Source organism: Gossypium hirsutum, chromosome D05 (assembly GCF_007990345.1).
Source record: "Gossypium hirsutum isolate 1008001.06 chromosome D05, Gossypium_hirsutum_v2.1, whole genome shotgun sequence".
Classification (NCBI taxonomy): Eukaryota; Viridiplantae; Streptophyta; class Magnoliopsida; order Malvales; family Malvaceae; genus Gossypium; species Gossypium hirsutum.
Window position 1 is genome coordinate 9,316,955 of NC_053441.1, and position 25,114 is coordinate 9,342,068.

General features: G+C 33.6%; 1 protein-coding gene across 2 annotated transcripts; it reads right to left on the reverse strand.

Annotated features, from left to right (window-relative positions):
• Window positions 1-720: 720 nt before the first annotated feature.
• LOC107906308 (potassium channel SKOR) lies at window positions 721-13,460 on the reverse strand. Of its 2 annotated transcripts, XM_041093576.1 has the most exons (15): window positions 13,300-13,449; window positions 13,146-13,192; window positions 12,705-12,996; window positions 9,585-9,809; window positions 9,000-9,063; window positions 7,991-8,330; window positions 6,953-7,248; window positions 6,050-6,130; window positions 5,645-5,743; window positions 5,028-5,249; window positions 4,658-4,846; window positions 3,032-3,107; window positions 2,633-2,927; window positions 1,873-1,994; window positions 721-1,267 (listed from the first exon to the last, which is right to left on the reverse strand). In XM_041093576.1, the coding sequence occupies exons 3-15, from the start codon at window positions 12,944-12,946 to the stop codon at window positions 1,026-1,028; spliced, it is 2,493 nt and encodes an 830-aa protein (XP_040949510.1). In that variant the 5' UTR covers window positions 12,947-12,996; window positions 13,146-13,192; window positions 13,300-13,449; the 3' UTR covers window positions 721-1,025. The 2 variants fall into 2 exon arrangements, 1 of the variants encoding a protein (XP_040949510.1); XR_005913860.1 differs by lacking the exons at window positions 721-1,267; window positions 1,873-1,994; window positions 2,633-2,927 and adding an exon at window positions 3,192-3,381 and having other exon boundaries at window positions 3,040-3,107; window positions 13,146-13,460.
• Window positions 13,461-25,114: the final 11,654 nt, after the last annotated feature.

The window sequence follows — 25,114 nt, forward strand, 5'->3', positions numbered from 1 at the left end:
CAAGCATTGTAGGCACATTTTAACCTTTCATAAAAGAGAAACACTTAAGACTAGGCAATTTTGCTTCGTATATGTTTTCATGAAACGGTCAACTAGGTGATGTACTAGAAGGATTATCTAGTGCCATTTTCAAAAAATCTATTAACAAGCCTCAAATGCAAAAGAACTTCGCATCAGGTGGACGATTGAAATTTTGCTATAATAAGGTTGTAATTAGAAAAGAAAAGTCGGCGTTGTAATTATTTAGATTTTTTTACGTAGCAGATCCCGATTTAGTTTCCTAGTTTCTCCTTTCTAAGTCAATAGTGGTTACTCTATATACCCTATTGTATTCCAACTTGAATAAAAGTGATTTTCCCTTCTCTTCAAACCTGTCAAAATCGCTTCAGTAAAAACTACAACACCCTTTATCCACGCGGTTCTGATAGCCAAACTTGCCTTCTGCCTTGCAGTCCAGATGCTTTTTTTTTTTAAATTTATAAATACAACCAAAATTACAACTAAATTTTATTTCAAAGTAAACTCAGACCACCATTGATTGGGATTCCAAGCTGTTGCCATAGTCCTGTCCTTTTTTTTGGGTATAAAATAATAGTAGTCGAATTCCTTCGCTATTTAGAACCACCAAACCAGTCGCATGCTAATGTTAAGAATCAATGCAGAGATGCAACCTTTTTATTTTTGGTATAAAAGAACAGAAATTCGGGATAGGAGAAGATATAAGAAAGAACTCAGATTTATTGGATGTCACCTCCTAAAAGGGTGACCAACTAGAGACGTAACACCTTTACTAACAGCTAAATCATTTACAAGGGGAGACTGGACGTGGTACAAAAACAAAACGGTGACATTGTTTGTAGCTAAATCACAATCGCCAACTTTACAAGAGAACAGTGGTTAAGGCTCCTTGTTTGGCACCATAGTGACTAAAGTTACCCTATTGATATAATCCCCCCCCCCTTCCCCCAAATTTGTAAGGAAATAGGAAAGAAAAAAAACTAAATCAAATGACCATATTTGACCAGCTAATGCGTTCCACCGATCAAATACAGCTTTTCTCCATCATTTATCATGTCCACATCAAGAATTTTACCTCCATTTTCAGTTAACATACAAGAAGCACCTGCTAAGTCTAGCTGCTCGGCGGCAGTTGTAACAAGCGCTTCCATTGTGTGAGGGATCCATAATACAATTCCATGTCTCCTCTGATCTTTAGCATCCCAGGGGTGGAAAGGAAAAACCGTACATTTTTTTGGGTGTATTTTATCTGGATTTAGCAACAGAAAATTCTGTCATTAGTGCACAACCAGAGATTAAACTGTAAACTTTGTAGAGGATAAATTTTAAAAAATAAAAAATAAAAAATCAATTGCATATTAGAGCCAAATTCTGAACGTTGAACAGAAAAAAATCAAGCTTTTACCACTGAAGAAACTAATAGGTAAACATAGACGCGGACGATGAAAGCAAAGGTAGAAGCATATGTTATGAAAAGATGGTAATAGAGGTGGAAGTAGAATCATCTCATCCCTGATTTATTTTTCCTCTAAGTTTGATAGTATTTCCATTTGATAAATTAATTTATTACTCTTAATGGAACTGAACCTGGCACTTAGTAGAACCCTGTGGGAACTTCAGTGTCCTTTAATTCAGTTTGATTTCTAGTCAAAATGTTAAACCATGTGGGACAATTCTCAATCACTTGTTTACTTTATACCAGCCAATAAGTGGTCTGAAAAGAAAATATAGTCTCGGTTTTACCAACTTTCTGTCAAAACACAAGAATTCACTGTTGTAAGCAAGCTATGATCAGTAAATGACGGGGTTATGTGAAATGCAAATTAGAATGTGGTTACACAGGTTCAGCAATACCTGTAAATTCTTTTGAGCAATGAGGGAGTTCTGATAACTGAGTAGATTTTGCATCTTCCAGTAACTTGATCAAATTCTTGTTGCCACAGATCCGGGCTTCATCAAGTGGAGTGTTTCCCCATCTGCACAGAAAGGCATAATTGTTGGAAAAACTCGACATACTGAACTAATGCAAATGTCTATGATGTATGTCAGTACCCTCTAAAGACCTAGAAGGAAAATAAGAATCAGAGTAAATAGAAAATAACAGTGAAAAATAACATTTCAGTTAACCTATAAAAGCAAATACAGCAGAAATACCAGAAAACAGACAACTCCACTAAAATAAAGCAATCAGAAATACATCCAAGATTTGTGGCTGACAAAATAGCTGCATACTGCATAGTCAAACCATCTAGTGATTACTTTATAGAAAATTATGCTTGCACTTGGAATTTCATCTCACTTCTGAAGTATTCATACGTAAATATTATAAACAACAACAAATTGACAAAGGAAAGAAAAAACTCGGAAAAATAAGGGATGATAATTTATAAGCAAATATAGACAATCGAATAAAAAATGCAATAAAAGCCATGTACTATAACGTCCGAAAAGAATGTATACGCTGCAAGGAAGCTAAAGTGGTGACATATTTAACTATTAATCCAAATCCAGATAGAAAGCAGACAGCATAGCTAGAAACAAATAACCTCAGATGAATAAGCTAAACATTGATCAAATTCATAAAAACCAAGTGAAATCAATGTCCCAAAGGTACCTGTCTTTGGAAAAAACACTAGCCCCAGCCTCTATCAAAAGCTTTGCCATTATATATAAGCCCTCAGAGGCAGCTACATGAAGGGGGGTTCGATGGTCGTAATCTCTAGAGTTAGGATCAACTCCATTAGACAAAAGCCTTCTCAAAAAGTCTGAGTCCCCCTTTGCCACTGCCGTACACAGATAACTACCAGCATCATCTATGTTTAAGGAAGCTCCTTCTTTAATTAGTAAAGCAGCAAGATTGTCGTGTCCATTTTTTATTGCTTCTAGCAAGGGTGTATTTCCGAACTTATCTATAGAAAAATTTAATTCATTATCACAACAGAAGACCAAATAATAAAGACAAGAGTTTAATTAACCGAAGTAGCATTTTAAAATATTTATAAAAGATAATTACCTTTAAGATTGATATCTACTGGGTGTCGAATAAGGAAACTTGTAATATCTTCATATCCTTTCGATGCAGCAAGATGCTATTCAAAACAAACAATTGGTTTTAGATAAGACCTTTATTTCTGCCATTCATTTGTAGTGTGGCTAAAGAGCTATAAAATTACCAAGGAAAAAATAGCTGTCTATACTTATTTGCAGCACGCTTTTTGTCTAAACAATTTGAAAGATGCTGCACTTATATGCAAGACAAAATAGCTGACTAAGCTAGAAGGCTCCAGTGGTATATTCATAGGCTCCCTAATCCTGATGAGGTTCTTCATCATAATTTTGTATTCCATGGCTAAATATCTATGCCTGTTATAGAGAATCAAGCAACTTGAATGAAAGTTAGCTTTTACTGCTGTTTTGTCTTGAAGGAAAGCGGAAACAAGACATACATGTAAGCAAAAAGAGAATTTATAAGACTCCATTTGCTTATATACAACTCTTCAAAGCATAAAGTAGGTGAACTATATAGTTTACCACCATATTTAGGAAGTAGTATTAATTTTCCGATGGTTTATAATCCTCTATACTCACTTTTCCTTGCTTACTTGGCAGTCTATCTCATATGTCACAGGCTCACATATCCTAAAAAGATCCCTCAGAATTCCTCCATAAATTATACCTAGAGAGCTATTTAAATCCTTGTGTCATAAAAATTAATCTACAGCTTGTGTTTTAAGGCATGCTTTTGTCATAGTGAATGATGGATACAGTCATTCTTATGAGCTAAAAGAGAACACCCGTAGGACATGACTTGTGCACGAGCAAATTTTAAGAGTATATAATAAGGAACCCATGCAATTCAACTTAACGTTGAGACTAATTGCACAATATATCAGCTAAAATTTGTGCTCACCAGCTTATTGCAAATCCTATACATGAGGTTCTTATATCTCATTCTCACCTTATGATAGCCATATTTAGGCATTGCACATATGTCTGATAATGACTAGGTAAAACACCCTGCACTTGGGACCAGCAACCATTGAATTTAAGAGCAATGCTGCAACTCTTTATACATAATAGAGCAACTTGTCTTTGATGGATAACTTAGACCAACCACAATTTAAGGAGTTGAAAGGTTGAACCAAATGTAACTAACGGTTCTGGAGTTTTATAAGGCAAATTTGAACCAGAAACCATCTCAAGGATGTGGAGAAAAAAATCAATGGACGTGAATATTTCTAAACAAGGGAACTCCTTTTAGCAATCTTCAAAATAAGTAAAACACAAAATACTGAAATTTAAGCCGTAAATTTGGAGTTTTATATTGCAAAGAAACGTACTTCTCTGATGCTTTTACAGTTTTACCATGTCTTCCATTTGTTTTTATATTCATTACTTGTACAAGTACAGGATTTTCTTTAAAAGTTAAAGAATGATAAAAAAGAATAAAGTAAAGCATCAAATAAAGTGCAAAAACCTATAGGTATGGTGACCACACGTACTAGATTTTTTAATTTGGCTATCACAATCATGACTTAGACCATAGAATGAACAATCATCACAATCATGACTTAGACCACATGTATTAGAACAGACATTTGAAGATCAACCTAAAAGCTTCAGTTCAAGTCATACTTACCAAGGGAGATCTTCCATCATAATCGGTTTTGTTAGGATCAGCTCCTGCTCGTATCAAACTTTTGAGCTGATAAAAATCTCCATTATATGCAGCACAATTCACCCTCAAAGCTAGCTCAGCTTCTTGTCTTCCGATGTGAAATGAGATGTCCGATTCCAGTTGCTTAACTCGGAGATTGGATTCTTTTCCCTGAAAATTGAAGTAAAATGCCAGTCCGAAATTGTGTTAGTCAACTCTTGTCAGATTTATATTCAAATGACTTGCTGATCAAACGATAAAACCCAGTCTGCATATAGATTTCTCCGATAAAGCCAATAATGGGAGCTGAAACACGGTAAAAAACAATAGAGATATGAGGAAACAGGACTACCTCCAAAAGGTTGTTCAAAACTTTCCTTCCATCATAGAAATATATCTCGAGGATATTTGAAAATGATTGCTTATCCAATCGCAGAAGCCTACATAATTCACAGACCCGAACTGTATAAGGCTGAGGGATGTTGCAGAGAATAGAAATTTCTCCAAATGAACTATTGGGTTCCAGAAGCGAAACAGTCTCTTCTGATCCATCTTCCCCTATAGCAATCCCCTCCTGTACAAAGGTACTGTGGGTTAAGCATCATTTAATCAATTTATAAGAACATTGAGATCAGATTTCAATAAAAGTCTACGGGCTGCATGTAGAAAAGGTAAAACAAGGTATTGAGCAAAGAAAATTACAATGGCGGGCATGAAGAAGCATATTTATAACATTCTGTGGCATGGAAAATATTTGAAAGCCAATTAAAGCAGCTAAATACCAAGTGAAAAGAGCAGAATCTTCAGGTTAAGAAATACATAATATGGTTCACGCTTCCAGGAAATTTTTTTAGAAAAAATTTATTAGGAGATGCCTAGGAAAAGGTACACGTAAGGAAATAAAACAAAAGCATGTAACCAATGAAATGTATTTTAAGGACCACGCAATAAAAGCATAACAAATCATACCAGCACACCATGACAGACAAAATAAAGTTGATCCACAACATTTCCCTGTTCCATTATTACTTCTCCTGGGAGAAAAAATTCTTCATGGAGTCTAATAACCTGCAAGATCAAAATAATCAAGTCTTAACTTTATAACTAAGAGTATTTCTTTCCGTTCCTCTTTTCCTTCTTTTTTATGTAATTGTGAAGGCGGAATGTAGATACAGCAACAGACAGAACAAACATTTGATGGCTTTTTTTTTTGTGATATAAAAAGATTATCAACTGCAAGAGACCATTACTTTGAAAAAAATGATATCATACTGCTCCAAATAATCATTTGGAACAGCAGTCCGGAAGAGCATTATTTCAGAAATTTTTCTTTTTAATCAACTTGCCTTCCATTATTTGAGAACAGAAACTTACAATCTGATTAATAAACTCTGAAGAGCATTCCTTGAAAAGAGATGCATTTTCAATGTATGGCAGATATAAAGATTGGGAAATCTGCAAGACCAGAAACGGAATAGAAACCATTTAAGGAAAATAATAAAGAGTAAATATATTGAATACTAGCGAAAATACCATGAAGAAAAGATCCAGAAAGATAGATATGATTGTTATCTTTCATGAGTTGAAAAGAAATTATTCTAGTCACTATAAATGACAGTCTATTCTCGTAGCAATATTTCACCCACAACTGAGGAACAAAGGCTTTGCAACAGTTTAATTTGTGATCAACAGATCTATGGATTGATCTAATAGTTGAAAAACCAATATCAATATAGAAGAGCAAGATAATTAATTTTGCATTGAAACAAGTTATTAATCTAATTTATTAGTATAAAAAAAAGGTTTAACAAGAACAAAATTGAGGTAGGTGCTTCCATTGAGATCTGATATACGATAAATACCACATCTTAATAAAGAGATGGTTTTGTGTCAGCTTACATCCTTACAAATTATTGAGAAGAGATATTAGAGAAAGGCTTCAATATATTTATGATTCCTTTATATTGATGTGAAGGATCTTATATTGATCTCGTTAAAGGAGCTCAACACACATATCAAAGGTAGTGAGGACAGATTTTGCTGTAGAGCTCTTTCAAACACTTTCTCGACACTGGTTATCCAATATTGGAATTTCGCTGCATAAGAGAGGACATTTTACCTCTCTTTAGTAGCTGGTTATCCAATATTGGAATTTCAGAATTTATATCATTTACACTGATTTTCCCCCTTATTTTGTTTCCGCTGAAATTAGTTTCTGTGCTAGCAGGAACAATAAAAAAAACAGCAGATTGCAATTGCATATTATTTATATGTTACCTTAGCTCTGATAGAGATGGGAATATCCTGAAGAACGGCAGCCTCAGTGTATGTACTTTCGTACTGTAAACGCAAGTGGCCTTTGATCTGATTACGGAGATCCCTTTCAAGTTTATTTCTGTTCATATACTTAATAACATCTGCCATTTTATCTCTGAACTTCTCTGTCTTGGATCCTTTTACGATTAACGCTGTCATGTTACCAATGAGATAGGCACCAAGAACCATGTCAAAGGAGACATATATCATTATGAATATCATTTCCCTCATATTGACTGCATGTATGTCTCCATAACCTGTCACAGAATAGCAGATTAATGAAGAATGAATTTTAGACCAACTGAAAAAAAATATGCTGCAACCGTTATAGTATATAGATTATGAACATTAGCAATTTTAGGTGAACATAAATAAACACAGTTTATGGGAAGTTCATTCGCAATTAGAAGTCACATATATATTTCTGTATAAGAATATCAACAACAATGCATATCACCATAAACATGATGAAGCGACAACCATAGGATATCAATCCTCCAGCAATGTCAATTAAATCAATATAAAAGTAAATCCCTTGTGTCTGCAACGTAACCTACCTATACCAATCAAAGCTAAAGAAAAGTCCTAAACTTCTTTAATTTCCTTCTGAAGTATTTTCTTTTTCTTTGAACGGTTTTCCCACAGAATTGAAGTGTCCCAGAGAATAAAAGAAATAAAATTGCTCCTAATAAACCTAGCAGCAAATCTATCTTTCCTCCACTTTCAGATAATTCTAATAATATGATTCCAAAGAGAAACAATTTTCTTTCTTACCTTGATCTTGATCATCACATATTTAATTTCAAAATGCATACTCTTTCCACGCTATTTGATTAACTGAGAACTTTGAGGTCCCAGGTGTTCTGGTTTATTAGTTGGATAGTTCAGTTCAGTTAGTCATTCAATGATTTATGGATGTTCAACAACATTTACACTTTCAACATAGATAAAATCAGTTCAGTAATATGCAGGATAAAGTAAATTAAATGGGTTACTTACCAACTGTAGCCATTGTGACAATAGCAAAATACATTGAAGTTGTGTACCGCTTCCACAAATCAATTTCTCTGAAGCTAGAATAACTATAATCTCCCAACTTTAAGCTTCCAATCCATGTGTACCCCTCTTTTTCACGAGGCAGTGTGGTAGCCAAATAGTAAAAGATACAAGCGGCTGTATGTGTGCAATAGAGTTCAGCAAAAATAAGTTTTATAATCCTTGTAAAAAGATAATTAATCCGTATATCCTTCTCCATCTTTCTGAAGAAATCCGTGACTTTGTGAACCCGGTATAACCTAATCCACAAGAGATACCTCACTTCTTCTTTTCTTCCAGAAGCCTGCTTGAAAGAAATTTCTCAAAATGGCGACAAAAACAAATATTCAGCTTGAAGTAATCATGAAACCCTCACAGTTTCCATCATATCGCCATTTCATTTCCTGAAAAGATCTCATGCACGGTATGTTTTAAGCTATCCAAGAGGAATAGTTTTAAGGGAACAATGCCATGAACTCTTTCAAAACTTTTGCAAGGCATACATGTTGAAAACTTTATCACCACACATATAGAATACTAGAATTTATTTGTGGAAAGTTATGTGTCTAATATGCTGCACATGGATAAAACAAATTTTAGAAATATACAAAGAAAAACCAGAAGGCTGTAAAAGAGAGGGAGCTTGTAGGGTGTCTTGAGGGCCAAGTATCAGGATCAGAACCTTTTTATAGCTCAAATGTAATTTCAGAATTAATACAACAGCTTTCCTAATTTTACCATTATCTTCACGATGAAAATATAATCAGAATAAACATTTTATTTCTCCTTTAACACAAACTTTTTTTAAAAATATACGCAGAAAAATGTTGATAGCACATACATGCCCAATTTCATATGCAAAGAAATGCAAGACCCCACAAGTTCTTCATTATTGAACGAGATGTTACGAAATCGTCAAACTAAAGGAAAAAAACCAGAGGAAATGAGGCATGGTGGAGGAAGAAAGCAATACCTTGTAGATTATATCCCAAGGCATACAACCAAGTAAATCAATGAGAAAACTAGATTTCAAGTACCTGCAATGACACAATAGGGAATACAACCAGCACAAGGCTCACTAGCAAATCATCAGAGTGATTGAAGGATTGCAAGTGTGAAAATAAATAAATAACTAATAACACGATGAATAGAGGCAGTGCCCACCACATTAGTGCTAGAATTTAATACATCTTTGTGAAGTAATAATTGGGATCCACTAGCTTGGATGTAGCCATACAATATAAACTTACAGCATAATAAAGCAGCTTTAAATGATATTATTTCCTACAAGTAGAAGTAGAATCTACTTTTTGAAATGAGCAAAAGAATTCTGACTTATCCTGTTTTTACTGGTAATTTTTGTTGATCACTTGTTGCTAAAATGTAGAAGCGAGTGGTGAGAAAAGTAAGATCATACTTTAAAAATTACTTTTCCGAAATCTCAAGCAGATAGTTAAAATGAAAGACGGATTTAAATTATAGACATTAGATGATGATGGGAAAACATAAGAAAAGAGAAGCTCTTATTTTTTAAGAGCATAAGAAAATAGTAACTAACCGAATAGCAATAGAAGTGCGCTTATAGACCATTCTGTAGGTCTGGGGGTCTCTATAGGCAAGGAAGAAATGCAAAATAATGTCGAGAAGGAAAGCTATTTGTCCTGCAATGTCTAGTACAAAAAGATTTTCTGGCAATCCCCTGAAGAATCCAAACTCGAAAGGAGTAAAGAAGGAAGAGTACAACGCCCATATTAGTATGAACTTGGTCCATGCTCGATACCACCTGCATTATTATACATATTATAACATCCATCTTGTGTCACTCAGCAGTTAAAACAATCGTAAAGGCAAAACACAAAGAAAACGACGAATACCCTTTTGGTGAGGAAACAAATTTAATAATGAGACTTTAAGGTGTAAGGAGAAAATTGAGAATGAGTTAGAGTGGGCAGAAAAATATAAAAAGTAAATTCTGGGATGTTAAAAGGTTTTAGAATCAAACCGATAATTGAATTCAATTAATCTAATGCCTTCCTTCATACCAATCATCTTGATTATAATAAAATTTAATATTTTCAAAATTATTTAATATTTTTAAATTTTTATAACGATAAAATAATATAACTTTTATTTTTTTAACTCTTACAAATAGAAAAGTGAAATAAAAAATGTTTTTCATCTTCTATATTAAGTATGATACGAAAATTATTTTATTTTCTCTTTCATCTCGTCTGTTATCTCTCTATTTTTATATCACTTAATCAAGCAAAACTTCAAACTAGCTATCTATAAAATAGCTATTTATACCATCTGGTCGATTAATCTGTTTCATTTTTATTTATCACTTTCACTTATTAACTTCCATTTTTCCTTTCTGGTTCACACTCATCTATCTATCTGGTAATGTCATCTTTATGGTATTACTGGTATACCTGTTTTAAATGTTGCTTATAACAAATCAATATGCATGGGGAAAAAAATTTATACTTGCGAGAAAATAGGGTGTTTTCATATATTTATTTATTTATTATATAATTATTCAAAATATTACTTGCGAGAAAAAATTTTAAACTTCCGATCTAATCTTAAATTACTTTTTAATATTTATTTATTATATGAAATTAATATTACTTATTAATATTACTTTTTACTTTTTAATCTTAAAATTTTAAGTGATGGGATTTTAATTTTTCATTAATGATTATCTAACGTGAGCTAACAATGAATATTATAATAATCCTTTTAAGAATAATTTAATCTATTAATTTAAGGAAAGATTAATCTAAACTCTAACTGTCCAATTTTTAAAATATTGAGAAGCATAATTGATATTTTATACTCCAATCACCAATATATAAAGAATCGAACCTAAGATTTTGATTAGATGTTTAATTTTTTAGTTCAACCATTCTCATTAAATTACAAATAAATTTTGGAAAAAAATTTAACTGTTGAATCCAATTTTCTGTCGATTTTTTTTATTGGTTTAGCATCACCCTAATTCTTATATATTTGTTGGACCGAACATGTTATCGATTCTTATTCGACTGATCAATTGTTAGATCAATGGAAAAAAAATAGATTCATAAGTGATACAGAATTCATAATTGATATATAGAGTGAAGACCCAAAAATGTATTTAATTTGTCGGCAATAGCAGGTAGCACTTTGCAATTGCCATGTGATCCGACTGTGAAGCAAGCAACATTATAACTCATAATATAAAGCACCACTTGTGAAAATTGTACTTATCAAGTTAATTTCTTTCGGACTACATTCATATAAAAAAATTTAAAATATTAATATAATTAGTTGTGATATTTTTTTTAAAATTAAGTTAAAGAATTTATGCAAGGAAAATTGATTATATTATTTATATATTTTTAAATCTGTATATATAACTTTTCATTTTTAGAAAGGGTTAATATTCTATTAGTAAAAAAGATTAATTTCATAAGTAGAATTTAATACATAATTCGTGTTTGTTTTATTTTATTTTTAATTTTTTTAAAACACATGAGGATATTTTACTTTACTTAACCGTGGACGAAATATTTCCCTCTTAATAAATCAAATTTAACTACTGCTTTTACATTATACTGTTTTAGGGTTAGCGTCACAGTCAAACCGTGAGGCGTGGTAGTTAACTTCGGTCGACTGTGACAAAAGTTAAAGTGTTATTTAAGTTAAATAGAAAGCCCCCCTCAAATCCAGCAAAATGTCCTGGTAAGGAAAACTAATAAAAAAAGGACCTACCAAAACATTTGAGCCGTCGATTCATGTTAATTTTAAAAGTCAAAGCAAGTGACCACGACAGCTTGGACAACTGTGACACAGCGATTAAACCCAACTACGTTACGCCACGCGTAAGACAAAGGCCGGAATGACGGCTGCTCTCTCCTGACGACACAAAATTTTACAACTGTACCGTTGTTTTGTTTTCTTTTATTTATGCTACGTCTTTTAATAAACTAAAATCAGAAAAATGATATCACAATCTAAACTATATATCGTTGAGTAATTATTTGGTTAATGAAAATTTTCAAAATTTGTCCAATATATTTTTTTAATACAATTTAATCTATTTACAAAGTTAAAAATTTACACCATCATTATATCAAATAATTATTTTATATAATTTAATTTTTAAAGAATAATGTTTTTTTTTCAGTTAATGAAATTGCATTAACTTCATTAACTCAATAGAAAAGTGATAAAATTTAAATTATAAAATAAAATAAATATATTTATATAATTTTTTTAAATTCCACAACTACTCATAATATACCAAATATTTTCCTTATAGAATTAATCGATAATTTTATTAGAAAACAATAAAAATCACTTTTATCTATTTTTTTTCTCATTTTAAAAGCTATTGTTTACTAACTTTATTTAATTTTGTCACTTTTCTTCCATCCTAACTTTTTTTTTAACTTGCCTCACCATATCTTTTTTTTCTCAATCAAGAAAATCGATTTATTATAACTTCATAAGAAATTACTTACATTAAAATAATTAACTCGGAGATTAATGTCTTTCAATTTTTTATATTATAACTTCTTAAGAAATTACTGGATTTGTTTTGAAAAATTCAAACCCATTATTTTTATTCTTATTTAGTTTCAAATTATTCATTCTTGTAATAATAATTGTAGATGAAGGGATGGACGGTTACCTGTTATCGGGATGAATAGGGCCATCGGAGAGGTCTTTGATCCCATTGAGTACAGACTGCCGACTTAAATTTATCCGAGCACGAGCGGCGACCAATCCAAGCTCATTAGCTATCAGATTAAATCTGCTTCCTCTCGACGATTTGTTTCCTTCTCTGAAGTCCTCAACCTCGTACTCTTCCTCATTCGCCATCGTAGCGCACCTCTCATCTCTTACTCTTCTACTCCTCCCAATGTCTCCCATAGCCGCCGCGCCAGCCACCGATCCAACAGGTTCAATGCCTTTGCCGTAATCTATCCACACCATTGTTACTTTCTTCATTAGTTGAATTATCACGCCGTTGCATCACAATTCGAATTCCATAAAAAATCATACTAAACAACAACCACCAACAACAAAATCATTCTACCGAAAGTACAAACTAAAAGTTAGGAGGACTAACCGTAGACGTTGGCTTTTGCTCGGTTAGATGAAAAACGAGAAAACGGCCTGTTGATCTCGAAGTTGGAATATTTAAATGGATTATTATACCAGCAACTCCCTAACTTAAGAGCAGATTCATATAGATTACTATTTCAGAGACTCCTCAAACTTACCAACAGATTTCTGTTTTGCTTTGTTTTTGGTGTAAAAATAGAGAGAATTGGAACAGCTTTTCAGTTTTGGGAAAAAATGAAGAGTTTGTTGGATTTGATTGTGTTGGTAGTAAGGGTTTTGTGCAAAGAGGGCAAGATACTGGTCACCAGAATTTATACGCAAAAGCTGTCGCTTTTTCCCTTTTTTCTTTTTCAAAAAAGTTTTCCTCCTTTTACCATAGCCATAAATAACACTGAAATAATTTTAAAATGGTTACTATTGTAGTAATACAAATACATGGCTGACGTGTTCGCGCGAGTTTAGGCGCCCAATTTATTTATTTATCATCTTACGATGCGTTTATCTGGTAGCTGCGGAAGGATAAGGGCTTCAAAATTTTCTTACGTGTTAGATTCAAATATTAGATTAAAAAATATTTTTAATAAATATCATATAAAAATCATTATTTGTTTTTTATTTACTTGAAATTTTATTTTAAAAAATATTTATTAAAAGACTTTAAAATTACCATGAATATTCAAAAATCATAAAACACAATTCATTTTGTCAAATTAAGTCAAAAAAAATCAAAATCCCTAATTATATATAAAAATTAAGAACCAAACCGAAATATTATTGACTGTTCAAAGAATTTAAAAAGACCTATCAAATCAAACTCACACCTAATAAATATCAAGAATTAAATTTTTTGATATTCATAAAGGTCTCTTCTAATAATGTGTGTAATTTTTTAAATTTTAATCTAATGAATTTTTTACTTAAAAGTGCAATATATTTTACCAATCCATCTCATATTTATATTTATAGTTTGTTAGTTTAATCAATTCAGTTAAGTTTAATTGTAATTTTAATTTTTTTTTTAAACTTTAAAAGGTCAATAAGATTACATTTGTAGACTCTTTTCTTTAAAAAAATTTTTGAGACTCTTAATTCTTAATAGTTAAACCAATGCCAAATAAATAAATAACAAGTAGTAGCGGTGTGTGTACCGCTAAATATATATACTGAAAGCCAAACACATGTTTACAATTCAAGTGAAATTGATAGTTAACCAATATAAAATATGAACACATATCTCGTAACTTATAAAAAGGAAGGATAAGCATCATTCCATTGACTATGATTTGTAAGATTATGATTGTCTTATTATATAAACCATAAAACATTAATCAGCACTTTGACCTGAAATCCACAGTTTTTTTTTCTTTCAATGAAATTTTCCTAAATAGAAAATCTTACAAAGGAAAGAAAACCAAAGCAGTGAAAAATTTTCCAGAAGAAAAGGTAAATTGGGGCTTGGAAAAGCAGAAATGGAGGCGTAGTGTAGTGGTGAAGTTGGGATTAGTTGATTGAGAAGGGTGGTAAGGACGAGGTGAGTTCAATTTATTGAGGTAGGAGTTGCTTTGGTAGTTTCGATGAAGATATTGAAAAATTCATTCATTTTTCTTTTAATTTTCTCTTTTTGCCTTTCTGAATTGGATTGAGTTTCTCAATCTAAGTATTGATTCAAATGACTTTTCCAATTTATCTTCAAGTAAATAAAAATTTTAGTATATATTTTATTTTTTTAATTAAAATTAAAATTTTAAATTCCTTAATTTTAGATTAAGTTATCTACACCAGTGAAGAATTTATATAATTAATTCATAAAACTTTGATATTTAAATTATTAAAAATCAAATATTTTGGATTCAAATTTCATCATTTAAATTTTTATTTTATCAATTAATTGTTTTATAAAAATATTAAACGATTATTGAAGGGTAAGAACCCTAAATATGAATATAAATTAAAAACCATATTATTAAATCAAATATAAATTTTAAATTTTTTATTACATTTAATAATTAAACATAAAAATAATGAAAAGCATTCAAATTCAACCGGCTGGAGAAGTGGAGATTCAAATTCTTAACACTATTTGGGTTTCAGAAAAAAGCCTTCTCTGCGAAACAAATAGAAAAAAAGGTAAATGTAAATTATTTTCTTTATGGGATATGCGTTAAGCAATTATATAAGTTTAGAAAATAATATTTTTATAGTAAATACAATATTTATTTATTTTTCAATTATAATTACCTCTACTATTTCAATTTATTCAACTAAATAATTAACCTATCTCAAACTAAGGGTTTACTTTGCATTGATTCTTAAACCAACTTTTAAATCTAACTAAAAACTCAAAATTATAGTTTTTAGCCTTGCAAAGCTAAATTATAAATTTGCCATTCATTTATATTATTTATAATTTATAAATATGATTTATATATTTAAATTAAAATTTTCAAATTAATTGTTTTAAGTTATATAACTTATAAGGTAGTAAAAATAATTTAGTTATATTATAACAATAAAGTTAAAAAAGGTGTTTGGAGATTTTTGGATATGAAAATATTGAGAGAGTTGCTATAAAGCATTTGTAAAAAGATAAATTAACGATTGTTAATGGATATTCCTGTCTATATATCTCCCGTAGGATCACATTTGACATTTTCTTTTCAATTTAGCTATAAATCTATTATCGAATTGATGTTGGATGAAACTAAAGTTGAGCTTATTGCGAAACGGATTTACCAAACAATTGTCTTTAGGTTTTACTGTAGTAATATAACAAGTTCATCCTTTTACAACCTTATCGTGCTTGCCTAATATTATTGTAAATTCACACAATTTTCTCTAAATCCATTGTAGGCAGGATTTGAAACAATTAGACTTCTAAAACATTTTTTGTCTAAATTTCGAAATGATATTTTAAATCAAATTAAATTGATTTTTGGATATGTTAATTACTAATATTCATGCCTGCTTAATTTTAAAGTTAAATAAATACGAAAATAATCATGTGGTAGCTATAACTGAGAAATTGCAATGACAATGGCAATGGCAATGGATAGAGGTGCTTAATATATTAAATATCATCAGTACAAATGGAATTGTACCCCAAAGAAATATACAAATGGAGGAAGTAATGAGAATCCTCATCCTGTGACTCCTTGTCATTGAAATCTTTAAAAGGATGACATTGACAGCACACACAAAATTAACGTAATATAAAAAAGTGAAATGAAATTTAAGGAGCAAATTAATTCGAGTGTCAGCCAAACCATGCTAAGCTAATACTGTTGGGTGCGAGATAATATTTAAATAAAATTCTTTCACTGGAAGAGCTTCTAGACAAAAATCACTCCATTTCTTCAAATACCCATTGGTACATTTTATATTATTATCATTACTAGTCTGTAAGTACTAGTTTTGGTTTCAAATATCAGCAGCCAATTGACTTCTGCAAATGCATTAATGGCTCAAAAGTCGATTGCCTGTAGCCGCTGATATACTGTGCAAAACTGTGGTTAGATGGGGATAGGTATATATACATATAAGGATCCAAGATACTACTTCGGGACGATTTTTTTTTAACGCAAAAAAAATATTTTTATCAAACAAATCAATTTAATGTTTTTAAAAAAATAGAACGGTTTAATTGTAAAAATATTAAAAGATTGTATAAATCAACGTCCATTCTTATCATTATATTAATGAGATGTTAGAATCCCACTTGGAGGAATCAATTGATATGACTCAAACTTAATGTAAGTTTGATGGACTTCCTCTTGTTAATTTGGAGAGTAATCTCAAATAGATTTTCGAAGTTTCAAATCACGTTATAAAGAAGAAAGCATCAAACTCCTTTGTTTTGATTCTCGACATCTTACAAGGACGTTCAGGAACTTGAGAAGGCCCGATTTCTCGTTCAAGAGCTTCAGAAGACTCAATATCTCGTTCAAGATCTTGGGATTGAGAAAACTTGATATCTCATTCAGAAGTTTAGAAAGATCGATGTAGAAGCCCAGATTTGCCGGGCCTAGTGCCAAAAATAAAACAAAATAAATAAAATACCCAGGCCCAAAATTAGGAAAACCCTAACCCACCAAACTTAAACAAAAATTTCAGATCAGAGGAAACCCTAGCCTCCAAGCGCCGCGTGTGTGCCGCCCCACCTTCTCGTCTGCCACGCCTCCGGCCCATGCCTCCACTCACGCGTTTCTGCCACCACTGTCGGCCACGGACACCTGCAAAACGAAGCACACGCAACAGAAAAAGGCCGAATAGGAAAAGAAAATGAAACAGATATGAAGAGTTTGTAATCTATAAAAGCCACAAGCAATTTCTTGTAAAAAAAGGGAAAAAGAAGATAGCAATAAAATATAGATCTTGAATCAAAGAAGGTGATTATTTCGTTTTTTTTTTTGTGCGTTTTAGATCTAATTTTTTTTTATATTATTTTTCCGTTTTTATTTACGAAAATAAAAAATAAAAGGGAAGAGAAGAAACTCACCTAGGGTCGCATGCAAGGTCCGTCGCCGGAACCGCCTTGGTCGGTGAAATCGGGACCGAAGGGAGGCCGTGGGGGTTTCTTTTCTTTCGACCTTCGAGCCCAGAGGCTTCGGCCTTCAAATGGCCTTTAAATCGGGTTAAAAACCGGACTTTTGCGTTGCTCCGATCACCGATGACGGCGGAGTCACGGCGGCGCTACGGTGGCCTTCGGCCGGAACCCTTGGACCGGAGAAGGGGAGTTTGAGAGGATTTGAGAAACCCTCAAAGTTTTTTTTTTAATAACTGGGCTGATGTTCTGTTTTTTTTTGTTTTAATTAGGCTATTTATATGGGTATCTATACGGCGTCGTTTTGGGCTTAAGTGACGATAGCCAAAACGACGTCGTTTCGCGTTTGACCCAAAGACCCGACCCGATTAAGCAGAGGATCCGCGCGTCTTCAAGGCCGAATGGGTTATTTGCGCTGCGGATCCTTCAGTTTTATTGTCTGTCTTCAATGCAGTCCTTTTACCCTTTTTAGCATTTTTAATTTGACCCCATATTCTTTGCACTTGTCTCAGTTTAGTCCTGCGCAAAACGACACGCTTAAGGAATGGGGATATTTCCCAATCAGTCCCTCATTCTTTAAGCGCATCCTATTTTGGTCCCTTGTGACCTTCTTGATTTATTTGCAATTAAAGCCTCAAATTTTAATTTCATTCCAACCTCATCCTCGGTTTATTTAATTTATTTATTTGTAGAAAATGTTCTTTATCGTTACTTATTTTTAAGTTTTTACAGTCATTATTTATTTGAAGTTATTTACATTAAATTTATTTTCTTATATATATATATCATTTTTTATAACTTATGTATGAACATCTTTCAAGTTTTTTTATGTACGCATATATGTATATTTTCCAAACTATTTTATTGGTTCTATTTTAAATATACTATTTATTTTCAATTGTTTCTTTTATTATTTATTTATTGTCTAATTTTATATATATTCTATTTATTTGGAACGTTATTATTTGTTTTGAAATGCCTTCACAAATCATTCATTTTGAGCCGTTATTTTCTTAAATTAGTTTATATATTGTTTTGTTTTGTTCGTTTAGGTCATTGATATTTGTATTAGATATGTTGTGTGTTCATTGCCGTTGTGCGTACTATAATTTGCTTATTCGTATCCTTGTATATTTGTCATGCATGGATGTACCATTTTATTCGTAAATTGTTATGCCATGTTCCGTTATCATTCAATTTCATTTCATCACTTCGAAGTTACGCTCAATTTTGTACACTCCAATAATAAATCATTGTATTTTGCCCTAAATAAAACAAATGCATCTCGTTCGAGTATTGTACTCGCAATTATTCAAAAGGGAAGGTTTTAAATTAAGGCAATATTTCGCGTTTGGAAAATTCGAGAAAACGTGCCCTAACGTGCTGGGTTTCGATTTCTCGTTCGACCAAATGGCCAAATACCCTTTTAAACTTTCAATAATAATGGCAATATTCAATATTTAGAAAATTCGAGAAAATCGTGCCCTAACTCACTGAGCTTCGATTTTTCTCGCGTCGATTCTAAATAACTGAATATCCTTTTTTTAAAAAATTAAAATGCATGCGGTTTAAATACAAAATAAAAGGCAAGCTTACTCTCAAAAATACGAGGTGTCATGTCCTAACTTACTGGATGTGACATCTTGTTAATTCGAGATAAGAAGACATTCTTTATTCTGATTTATTCGAGTCATTTTTAAAATAACACAATATAAAGAGGGATCGTATTTTTAAATTCTTTTCGAGTTTTCAATCTTCGACAATAAGACACTAATTAATCAACTAGGTACCAATTTTGGGCGTATCGAGGGTGCTAATCCTTCCTCGTGCGTAACCGACTCCCGAACCCATTTTTCTGAATTTCGTAGACCAAAATCGTTGTTTTGATAAAAATTAAATTGTTTATTAAAAATAACCACTTTTCGAGGTGACCCGATCACACCTCATCAAAAAGGATTGGTGGCGACTCCCATTCCCATTTTCATCAAAAAATGGTGTCAACAGCTTGGCGACTCCACTGGGGAAAATAAGAGAGTCAAGCCACGTGTTGATTATTTCTTGTCTTTTTGTTGAAAGTGGAAAATTCGATTTAAATTTACGATCCTCTCATTGCATCTCTTTTGTTTTGAGTTATATTTTTTTTGTGTTCTGTATTTTATTTTATACCTCTGCACATTGCATTGCATGACCGCTGGTCATACCTTTTTAAGTGGGAGTGAGAAACTACGCCTTCGTGAGGTTTTCACCTCCGCATGGGATAGTGAATCGCTTCCGGGATACATCCGTACCTATGTCTTCGTGAGATTTTCATCTCCGCATGGCCATAGGGAAATGTATTCCCCTGAACTGAACTCGGTCCATATGAGCCTATAATGGGTGAGGATCGAGGAATCTGCTGGTTCAGGTACCCTTACTTTAGAACCAAACCCCATGTAGTGAACCTTAGGAGCCCACCCTAGGTAGAACCACTTCGAACCCCTAGTATTCACCCAAATAGGTGTTCTATTTATTCTTGCTTGCTTTTGCTTTGTACTAACATGTTTTCTTTTTGTTATGATTGCATTGCATTTTCATCATAAAAAGAGGTGTTGATTCACGTTCAATTGCTAAATAGAGAGCTTGTCATAAGAAAATGGGTTTCTTGATAAAGTGGATGACGATACGGTTGTCCTAATACGGTCCGAGAAGATATAACAAAAGAAGGATGATAGTTCAGTAGAGGACTATACGACTTTGCCTCGTTGCCTGAAGACTCAAGATGATAAAGATTATTCGAGAACCGCTAAAATTTTTAAAGAGAAGCCAACGAGCATCACAAGGATGAATGAGTAACGAGTCGCGGCCCAGATGAAGAAAAAAAAGATAGAAGGGATGTCCCTTTTGAAGAGTTCGGGAGATTTATCTTAACGCTCGAATGAAGAAGAGGATCGAATGTCCCCGCCTATGACGGCAAAGCCGTATATATATCTGCTTTATGTAAATAGATTTGTTTTCTATTCCAGTTGTTCTAATAGAATTGAACCAAGAATCAACGTTTCTTTTGGCATTCATTTCATGCATTTGCATTACATTGCATCATATGCATTAGACTTTCACGAAGTGACCCTAACTAGGTAAAATTATTTCAGTTACCCTAGAAACCAACAAAAATCTAATCAAATATCACTACGGTACTCGTCGCCAAACGAAAGCAATGGATCAAAGGTTGGAAAGATTGGAACAGTTGCAACGAGAGATGCAAGATCAGATGCACGAACGACTAGAAAAAATCCAGCAAGACATGTTAGAATCCCAGAACACTGTGATGAACCAATTAAAGCAGTTATTGACTGGAAGGAATGACAAAGGAAAAGGCCCTTTAGTTGATGCTGGGGATGATCACGATGACCCTGCCTATCCTCCAGGTTTCACCCCAACTAACATCCAAGCGCAACCAGAGGTGTACCCGCAGAGGGCACCTGTTACCATTAGATCCCAATACCAGGTCGGTGCCCCGACATCGATGAACTTTCCAATAGGCTCGGGTTCTAATCCCGGTGATAATCCTACCAACCCCGTGTTTCCTGATCTCGATAACATGGCAGAGATGGAGAAAGCGAAAACAGACTTGTCAAAACAACTTGAGGACCGATGTAGATGGCTAGAGGAGAAATTTAGAGCCATGGAGAACACCGACTACTATTGTAGAGTCGACGCCAAGGACTTGAGTTTGGTACCTGATCTAGTACTCCCTCCCAAATTCAAAATGCCGGAGTTTGAAAAGTACAACGGGACTAGTTGTCCTGAAGCTCATATAACTATGTTCTGTCGAAGAATGACAGGATACATCAACAATGATCAACTGTTGATCCACTGCTTCCAGGACAATCTGATCGGGTCTGCAGCTAAGTGGTACAACCAGTTAAGTCGCGTCAACATCCATTCATGGAAGGACTTAGCACAGGCTTTCATAAAGCAGTACAACCATGTGACAGATATGACACCCGATAGAATCACATTGCAGAACATGGAAAAGAAGCAAAGTGAGAGCTTTAGGCAATATGCCCAAAGATGGAGAGAGGTCGCGACACAGGTCCAGCCACCTCTTTTAGAGAAAGAAACCACGATGCTTTTCATCAACACTCTGAAAGCACCGTTCATTAACCACATGTTAGGAAGTGCTACCATAAGCTTTTCAGATGTAGTGATGTCTAGTGAAATGATTGAAAATGCAGTAAGAAGTGGGAAGATAGATGCGGAAGAAGGCATCAAGAGATCAACCCCAAAGAACAAAGACAATGAGGTGAACAACACGAGTACATATAGCAAGAGTTATTCAAAACCAATTACGGTGAATCAGCCAAGAAAAATGGTCGCTAACCAACAAGGCTCATTGAGACAAGAACCTAGAGTGAAACCAGGTACTGAGAAGCTCCAGTTCACGCCAATTCCGATGTCATATGAAGAGCTATATCAAAATTTATTCAATGCGCATGTTGTTTCCCCTTCCTATTCAAAACCCCCACAACCTCCATATCCAAAGTGGTATGATGCGAACACACAATGTGACTACCATGCAGGAATTACAGGGCACTCAATAGAGAATTGCATCACCTTCAAAAAACTAGTTGAAAAACTCATCAACATGGGTATTGTCAAGTTGGGTGACTCATCTACTGCAGAAAATCTGCTACCCAATCATGATTGACAATAAGGTGAATACGATGTATGAAGAGATATTGGGAAGTGTTCACATCAATGACATGCATGAAGACACAACTGAAGAGGGAACTTTGTTAGATGTCTGCCCTCATAAACTTGGAAGTGTTCTAAATAAATCAGACTGTAAAAGAAGTCTCTGTAGTATTTAGAGCCTACTTAGAGTAATATTCAGAACAAACTTGTTGCTTTTAGCCTGAAGCAATATGAATTTTTTTGTGAAATAGGCTCATGTCTGAACGTCGTTATTTTAATGAAATGCATCTTTGCGATCATTTTTGAGCTAATATTCTTTCATTCTTTATGAATAATTATTTTTAATCTTTCATTCTTTCTCCAAAATCATTCATTCATTCATAATTATACTGTCAAGATAATTATTCTTAAATTCATACATTCTTTGTATATTCTTTTGCACCAACAATAGGTCCCTGAATATCAACGACATGAATGACACTGCTACAGACTCAGAATCTCCTTTTGAGCGAGACATGTGTTTAGAGGAATCTCATGACTTCGAAGATGACATAGATTGTGGCCTATCTCCGTACTTATTGAGGAGGGTAGAACAAGGTGAAAACAAATTCCACCTTACGAAAAATCAATGGAGTCCATGTGAGGCATGAAGGTTATTAGGTCGATCTCGCCAAAAAAAGGTCTGGCGGTCATCAGTTTATCTTCACGGGAAGAAGCTGCTTCATATGCCAATGTCACGAAGTCGACAGCAAATTTTTTGAAAAATCACGAAAAGTCGAAAAGAATCATATTTGACAATGCACTAAATTTGAACAAGAGCAAAATATAAGAAGTTTGCAGTCTGTTCAAGATTAACACCATATCGCCAAAAAAAAACTCTCTCAGGGCAACGCCCTCTTTTTGGGCTTATCGCGGTTTCACCTATTGAGGTCGAGATTTCCTTCTCTTTGAGTTTTTAGATCCAATCCTGGTTAGAGAGGAATGTTCAAAATATCTATCATGGTCAAATGTACCAAAAGCAAATGGTATGAGTTCACCAAAACAAGGTTTGCTCCAGAGAATTCCACAAGGGGGACCCGATATCAAAGAAGATCCTTTCCATACAAAAGGGACTTCAGAAGAAAGTGGATGCCAAGCCAGAAGGACCTTATGTGGAGGGCTTTATCTGGGAGAGTGTCGGTATGACCAAGATAGATGGCAAGAACTTGCCTAATCTTAAGAATTTTGATTCAAGGAACAAATACTTCACTTAAAAAAAAGGAAAATTAATGAAAAGAAGAAAAGAAAAATGAGTGAAAAAAGGAGAGGCCAAGGTGAAAACCCACAAAGGGCGCCTTGAGACCAGAGGGGCTTGAGTTGAAAACCCAAAAAGGGCGACTCAAATTTTGGATCAAATTGGGGCATGAGGCGATCAGAGCAGCTCAAATTTTGATCAAATCGGGGCATGTAATGATCTTGCTATACCTGATTCAACAGGAAAGGGTAGGTAGCATCTTGGGGCATCGACAAAGTCTTGTAGATCTCCTAAACACATGTCAAACACAGAATGGTCTTTCAAAGAGTTGGTACAGAGAAGTTCAAGCTACGATATCTGGGGCATCTTGTCCTCATACTTTTTTTTTCTTGGAATACTTCATTCTTTTTCAAGATACGTGTTCCCAATTAATTCCCCTTTTATTCTTGCTATCCTTGATAGTTTATCCATTTTGAGCTATGCTCTCAAATCAATTCTATTTTATCTATCGTTATGATCTTTTGCAAGCATGTTGCATTGGAATAATGATTAATGGACTAATAAAATTTTCACGAAGGAAGTTTTGCATATTACTCTGAAAAGTTTCTAAATAATATAGGAGCCTGAAGCAGGACAATTGTTTAAAACACTCCAAATTTAAAGGTTGGAAATTTGGGAAGGAATAGTCTAAATTTAGACTTTCTCTTTGGATTTTTGTTGTCAAATGCGTTGATTGACAAGATGCCATGTTGGTGACAAAGCTTGAATAAACAAGAAAGTGATGATCTTCAGGCAATAGGAAGAGGTTACCTCGGGAAGGAGAGCCCTTGTTTGCGCATGAGTCTTTGGTACGACACCTTGGGAACGATGTAAGGGACCAGAAGGATTTAAATCTTATACCCTTGAATTACGATAGGAGAAGATTGAAAAAAGCCATATCTTTCTACCCTTGGGTTACAGTAGGAGATTGATGGTACAAATTTTATGTCACAATGGATTGAACTACGATGTTCACAGTGGGGGCAATCAGATTACGTGTTTCTTTGGAAATGCCGGCTGGTCAAGAAGGCGTTGCGACACGTTAGTGATAAAGCCTTAATAAGCTTTTGAGCGATGATAACCTAAGCATTAAGGAATTATTTTCATGACATTCTGCATTCATTCAAATACCATTCACACATGTCTAGTTAGGAGCATTTGATTCATTTTGATCATGCCATCCTAATCATTAGGCATAATTAGGTTCATTATACAGGTCATGTTCCCTAGAGAACAGATCAGTAAAAATTGAAGATAAACCTTGCCTCTCTCGGTCGTAGCAGAGCTGGTTGAAGTTATCAGATCTTGCCTTTCTGCATTGACAGCGAAGCAGATCGAAGACAAACCTTGCCACTCTCGTTTGTAGTAGAGCTGGTTGAAGATAGCAGATCTTGCCTTCCTGCATTGACAGCGAAGCAGATCGAAGACAAACCTTGCCACTCTCGTTTGTAGTAGAGCTGGTTGAAGATAGCAGATCTTGCCTTCC

Bases quoted from the DNA above. Each gene is read 5' to 3' on its own strand.
- LOC107906308 (XM_041093576.1), bottom strand. From the start codon at position 12,946: ATGGGAGACATTGGGAGGAGTAGAAGAGTAAGAGATGAGAGGTGCGCT. The intron at 9,810-12,704 runs GTAACCGTCCAT...ATAATAATGCAG, and splicing joins CCTATTCATCCCGATAACAG to GTGGTATCGAGCATGGACCA. The intron at 6,131-6,952 runs GTAACATATAAA...CTGGTCTTGCAG, and splicing joins CCATCTCTATCAGAGCTAAG to ATTTCCCAATCTTTATATCT.